At 45.6% G+C, this 6,768-nt stretch overlaps 1 protein-coding gene across 1 annotated transcript; it reads left to right on the forward strand.

Annotated features, from left to right (window-relative positions):
- Positions 1-1,600: 1,600 nt before the first annotated feature.
- LOC126995928 (uncharacterized) lies at positions 1,601-5,079 on the forward strand. The gene is made up of 3 exons (XM_050855830.1): positions 1,601-4,242; positions 4,351-4,578; positions 4,703-5,079. Exon 1 carries the CDS (start codon positions 1,641-1,643, stop codon positions 2,982-2,984), a length of 1,344 nt encoding a protein of 447 aa, XP_050711787.1. The 5' UTR covers positions 1,601-1,640; the 3' UTR covers positions 2,985-4,242; positions 4,351-4,578; positions 4,703-5,079.
- Positions 5,080-6,768: the final 1,689 nt, after the last annotated feature.

Consider the following 6,768-nt stretch of genomic DNA (forward strand, 5'->3'; position numbering starts at 1 on the left):
AAAATGCTTTTCCACAACACAAACTTAGATCCCTCATTTATACGCAATAATAAGGCAAGGAAGCAACTGTTTGGAGGAGGAGGTGGGGGAGGAAGGAGAAGTGCCCCAATTCGGGCAAAGCCACGCCCCACGCCTTCTTTCTCCGCCCCGCGCGGATGCCGGGTATGACGTGGGAGAATTATCGCGTATAAAAAGGATTTTGTTTTGGGGTGGGATATAGACACTTGTGTGACCTCGCGGGACAGGGAGACACCAAGCGTGAGTAAGAGCGAGAATTAATATATTTTTTTTCTATAAACATGTCAGACTATCCCATCATTCCTGTGAAGGGGCGAATGACCGATCGCCAGTTCATTGACGACAGTGTGTGTTTAGTAGCCACCATCAACGCCAGCAGTTTTAAACTTAGCGGTATAGCCAAGGACTTGGCTGAAGTGTATGGCTATGCTAATCTCTTTGAAAATCGAAAACAACTTTATAATTTGAACAGAGTCGTTTGGAGTGACAGACCGAATGTGGGGTCGCTGGTAGTGAAGGAACCACCCACGGAATCAAATTATCCCATTGTGGTGGGTATGGTGACTCAATTTTGTCAGGGTGAATCTGTAGAATATAATGACGTGTCAAGATATTTTATTGAAACCAGCAGAGATATGCATTATGTGAACGGTTTAATGTCGGACACCAAGCAAAGCAGACGCGATAATTTTAAATGTTGCCTCAATGAGCTAGGTGATTATGTAAAGCAGAAAAAAAACATTCGAAAAGTCATTTTTCCTACCGGCGTAGGACGAAGGGAACATGAATGGAACATGGCCTACTTGAAGGAGCTAAGATCTTTTGCCCACCAACTAGATTTGAATAACGTTAAGGTAATGCTCTTGGGGCAGGAAGAGGGGACGAAGAATCTCCCCACGAAAGCCTCAACCGCCGGGGATGGGCGACAGACACAAACCACTGTGTAGCTATAAAAAAATGACGTTTTATATTTTTTTTAACTAGTGGTCATGCAGTCATCATCGCGAACAGTGTTTCTTCCGCCTATGGAGGGTGAATTTTCAAGTCTTTTGAGTAGCTTTCCACATCATGTGGGGGCTGATTTTGGCAATATTCGAACTGTGCATTTCGCCCATCCTGCAAGACTACATCAAAGGGGTGGTGGTATTTTTAGTACGCTCGCAAACCTAGCCAAGAGTGTAATGCCCTTTTTATTCAGAACCGTTAAGCCCTCAGCGCTTAAGTTTACTCATGTTATCCAGGATGTGAGCAGTGGACAAAGAAGTGTGAGAGGCGCTTTAAAGAAAAGAGGTATTGAAGCCTTAAGTGGCGTAGGTGCTAGAATTATTAAAGGAGGAAAAAAAAAGAAGAGTTACTGCGCGAAACAAGAAGAAAAAAATTAATAAAAGGAAAAGTGGTTGCAAGAGAAAGAACAGCGATGTGTTTGATATAATTTAGTAATGTGGAGGTGTGGTGGACACCCATGAAAAAAAAAAAGGGGGATGGGAACATTCTGACCCGCGCGCGCGTTGGCTTGCCATTTTTATTTAGCGAGTGGTCTCTTATCAAGTTAACATGTCGCCCGTACCCGCGACCACCAGTGTCTCCATTAGTATATAGCGGGCGACGAAAGCGACAACAGCATGGCCTCCGCCGCTCCCTCCGTTCCGATTTCTGATTATGCGCTCAGTGTGGTTGACGAATTCCCTAGAATCAACAGACAACGCCAGGTTGAGAGCTCTATTGCGTCTAAAACTCTTGTCGACATTTTACCTGTAAATTTGTCCAGCCACGCCCGGTTAAAAGATAAGTACCTAGAGTTCCGCGTGCCGGGGGTGAAGGGGGCATTTATCGATCTTGCTAAATTAATTCTTGAGTTGAAATTAAGTGTCACTCAAGCTGATGGACAAACAAAAGTCGAGGAGGCTGTCAATGTCGAATTCTGCAATGGCACTGCTAATACCATGTTCAAATCAATTCAGGTGTATGTAGGCGATCAAATGGTTGAAAGTAACCCATACTTTAATTACTGGTCATTCCTAAAAATGCTCACCACCTTCTCCACGTTAAAACTCAAATCATTCGGAGAAATAGGAAACCTCCTCAAAGATAACAGGTCGGGTGGAGCAGGCGTAGCTGAAACCTATGACGCCGCATACTTCACTAGCCTTGGGAGCAAATACAAGAGACATTTAAAAGATATCAAAGATCACGGTCTTCATCTCACCTTCCATTTAATGTCGGACATTACTTCTTGTGATCAGTATTTATGCGACGACATCCCATTGAGAATAAGGCTTGAGTTAGCTAACGAAGCTTGGTATTTGAACACTGACGGCGATGGGAGTGCTGTGCGTGCCCATATTGATTTTGCTAAACTTTGGGTCACCAGACTCCAACCCTATCCGTCAGCATTGCTTGCATTAAATAAAGAATTAGAGACAGGAAAAATAACGCGTACAATATTTAACAAGACGTTATATAAATCTCTGGTTCTCGGCAAACAGCAGACAAGTATTGTCTGTGACCAACCGTGGGGAAATGTCATTCCAGAGCGTTTATATATCGTTATGGCTGACATGAGGGCCTTTTCGGGTGTATATAATAAAAATGGCTTGTATTTCAAGAATGCTGATTTGTCTGAACTAACAGTCTCTGTCAATGGTATGAATATGTATAAAAATACGGTTTCTTTTCCCCACGAGTGTACGCGAGTCTATTATGATATTTTAGATAGTTTAGGAGTAGAAAATGACACTTTGCTTGATTACGATAGCTTTAGGAAAGGAAGGACAGTGTTTGTTTTTAGTTTGTTACCGGAAGACATACGAGGCACAGTGCCTCTTGAACACAGTGGAAACTTACGCATAAGTCTTCAGCTTAAAAAAGGCTTGGATGAAAATTTAGTAATTATCTGTTTTGGGGATACAAAGGGAGTGTTGTCAATCAACTCGGAGAGGCACGTGTCTTGCGACACTAGAGCATAATGAATAATCAACAAATTATGAAAGCTCTACAAGGAAGACTTTATCACAATAATATATATTTCTTAGGCTGTCTTCCCGCTGACGATGTAGCGAAATTAAATCTAAGGAGTGAGTCAGACAAGCCCATTGTCTTTATTGCTAATGTGTTAGGCGCGTCGCAAGCTTCGAAAATGGGTCACTGGGTGGTGTTCTATGTTAGTGATAAGTGTATATATTTCTTCGACACATACGCCCTGACCCCATCATTATATTCTAAGTACTTTCGAAGTTTCTTAAATAAGCATAAAGATTATCCTGTTTTTAAACTTGCCGCAAGATTACAGTCGGACAAAACTCTGGTGTGTGGCGTGTATTGCACTCAATTCGTATACTTATGTAATAAAATAGGCTTAGAGAGGACTAGTCAGTTTTTGAAAGATAATTATGATTTAGGAAATTTTTTGAAGAATGACAGAAAGGTGTTAACATATGCTTATAGAATGTTTAAAATGCCCCCATGTATAAAAACATTTTGTCAATCTAGTCAAGGACTGACTTACAAGCATTGTATTTCTAAGATATGTGGCTAACTTATTAAATGTTACATGATAATAATGTGTATGTGTGTGTGTAAAAAATGTAGAGCAGTAGCATGTAGCTTATTCATTTATGGCGTGTGTGTGCAATTATATGTAGTTATTAAGAACAGGATTTTTTTTTTTTTTCGTGCGATGTGACCGGGTGGGTGTGAGTTTGTTCACGCTTTCCTATGTGTAAAAAAAATGTAGAGAAGTAGTATATAGCTTATTCATTTATGGCGTGTGTGTGTAGTTATATGTAGTTATTAAGAACAGGATTCTGTTTTTTTTTTTCGTGCGACGTGACCGGGTGGGTGTGAGTTTGTTCACGCTTTCCTATTGTTCGGAAGAAGAATGGCTTGTGGTTTTGGGCATGTGCGCGCGTGTTTGCATACATGTGTGGGCGTGTCCCCTATAACCTGGGGTAGCCTCGGAAGAAGAAAAGGCTTGTGGTAGTGTGCGCATATGCCCCAAATAACCCCGGGTAGCTTAGTCAGTCCCCTAACGTTGCGAGAGGAGCGTCATGGAGGAAGTCTTCGCCGTCATGAACTTACAACAACAGCCCCACGCTGCCGCTGCAACTCTTCATGCTGACGATGTTGACGATCAGATAATGGGTCAAGCCGCATTAGAAGTTGAAGCCATGGATAACACATCCCAAGCTGAAGCCGTGGATAACACATCACATCCCAGAAACGGAGGTGAGATATCCGCCTCTTGTATTTTTTTTCTGCGCGCACAAGCGCTGGTGTGTGTGTATTTCTTATTCATTGTGTTTAAAAAAATATATATATTTCTTGTCATTTCAGCGGATGTTGGTGGTGGTGAGGTGGGGGATGTTCCAGAAACTCCCAAGTCTACCGGTGAACACATCACGGGCGAGTCATTGGGCAACAACAACCGCGGCGCGTTGGGAGGTGTCGGTAAAATGGGGCGGCGTGTGCTGAGGGAAGGACTTCTGCGACTTCTGAAGGATGTGATACCTCCATTACCAGTGTCTCATCTGAAGAACGACCCACCGGACAGCGTAACGCATAGTAAGTATTTTTTTATTCTTACAAGAGAGAGAGAGAGAGAGAGAGAGAGAGAGAGAGAGAGAGAGAGAGAGAGAGAGAGATTGATTTTTTTTTGTCTAATAATGTTTCTCTATCTTTTCATAAGTCCACGGCAACAACAACAGACACGCTTCGGTGATGGTGTGTCTTGACTCTCCGTCGGGCGCTGAATCGCGAGAGCGGCGGCGAAGTCGTCTGCAGCAAAAAGATCATGAAATGCGTCAATCACGACTGGAAAAAAAAAATGCAGCATATGGCGGAAGTGTTGCGGCAGCTCCAGCAGCAGGGGCGTAGCGAGCAGCAGGAGACGCACCAGAGACGACAAGATCGCGACCGGGGACAAGAACGGCGGCGAAGAATGACAAAGAATAATTTGCCGAAGCAGCAAGAACACCGGGACCCAAGACTGTCTCAGAAGAGCCTCCATAAAGTTGGGAGAAAAAAACTTCAGGTGGCCAAACGTGAGGCGGGTCTCTTCTCCTCAGCAGCGGCGTACGGTCAGGAAAACCAATGAAAAAAAATCTCTCTGTGACCAAGAAACTCGTCTTTGAAGACCCACCAGCGCGGCGTGCAGCAGCTGCGGCCGCTGAAGAAAATCTCGCGCCACAACCGGGCCCTTCCAATGCGGCTCGTGCGGACGAAACAAATGAAAGCTTCTCAAGCACTGACCTTCCTTCAGCTTTCAATTCTTTGAATTTTTATCATAGCATGGACGTGAATAATATTATAAATGTTCTTGATGAGAGTCCTATATTTAGTGCTTAACAATATCTTTTTTATATAATATGTACTCGCTCTGTGTATTATTTTTTATATATATGTACTTGTGTTGTGTATTTTTTTTCTTCATTTGTATATGTACTCGTGTTGTCATCCTTTTATGGGCTGTCTTTGGGCATGTACGACATAAGTTTGTAATATGTCTCTTTCAATTAGGATTTATTTTGGGGGAGGGAAAAAAAAAAGGGTAGGATGGGTGGGTTTCCATTGTATTTCTTTGAGCCTGTACGGTGTGAGCTTGTAATATGTCTTTTTTTTTATGGCGATTGTGTGTTTTTGTTTTTAGGCTTAGCATGTATTTAGTCTGGATTAAGAAAGAACAAATTAGCCTGGATTAAGAAAGAACAAATAAAATAGACTAGATTAAGGTAATATAATAACTTGTCATACCATTTTTTCCACTATATTTAAAAAAAAAAATGTATAAAATCTACTTTTCCCGTTCCTACCCCTCACTGAAAAGACAATCGATATAACTCCAGTCAATATGAAAATCAACAGTAACACACACACACACACACACACACGCGTATGCTGGCAAACTGAAAAATCAATAGCGGGTAGAGGGAGAGGTAATGGTACCCTCAGACTGACCATCAAGTCACCGCTCGCGAGGGGTAGGGCATAGAGGGGGACACGCACACACATGCTGGCAAACTGGAAAAAAAAAATCAATAGCGGGAGGGGAAGAGGGAGAGGGAGGGGGAAAGGTAGCCACAGGCCTCCGCCCAACAAGTCACCGCTCGCGCTAACCGATCCCCGGCAGGAGGGTGACGCCCCGGCACGGTGCGAAAGGACCGATCCCCCGGCAGGAGGGTGACGCCCCGGCACGGTGCGAAAGGACGCCCCTAGCCGATCCCCCGGCACTGGGGCGAAAGGACGCCCCGGCACGGCGCGAAAGGACCGATCCCCCGGCAGGAGGGCGACGCCCCGGCACGGTGCGAAAGGACCGATCCCCCGGCAGGAGGGTGACGCCCCGGCACAGTGCGAAAGGACGCCGCTAACCGATCCCCTGAACAGGCACCGCTCGCGCTAACCGATCCCCGGCAGGAGGGCGACGCCCCGGCACGGTGCGAAAGGACCGATCCCCCGGCAGGAGGGTGACGCCCCGGCACAGTGCGAAAGGACGCCCCTAACCGATCCCCTGAACAAGGCACCGCTCGCGCTAACCGATCCCCGGCAGGAGGGCGACGCCCCGGCACGGCGCGAAAGGACGCCCCTAACCGATCCCCCGAACAAGTCACCGCTCGCGCTAACCGATCCCCGGCAGGAGGGCGACGCCCCGGCACAGCGCGAGAGGACGCCCCTAACCAATCCCCGGCAGGAGGGTGACGCTCAGGCCTCCGGGGAGACACGATGGCGTGGAAGGTGGTGGGGGTTTGGGGTGGGGTG

Source organism: Eriocheir sinensis, chromosome 1 (assembly GCF_024679095.1).
Source record: "Eriocheir sinensis breed Jianghai 21 chromosome 1, ASM2467909v1, whole genome shotgun sequence".
NCBI classification, from domain to species: Eukaryota; Metazoa; Arthropoda; class Malacostraca; order Decapoda; family Varunidae; genus Eriocheir; species Eriocheir sinensis.

Bases quoted from the DNA above. Each gene is read 5' to 3' on its own strand.
- LOC126995928 (XM_050855830.1), top strand. From the start codon at position 1,641: ATGGCCTCCGCCGCTCCCTCCGTTCCGATTTCTGATTATGCGCTCAGT.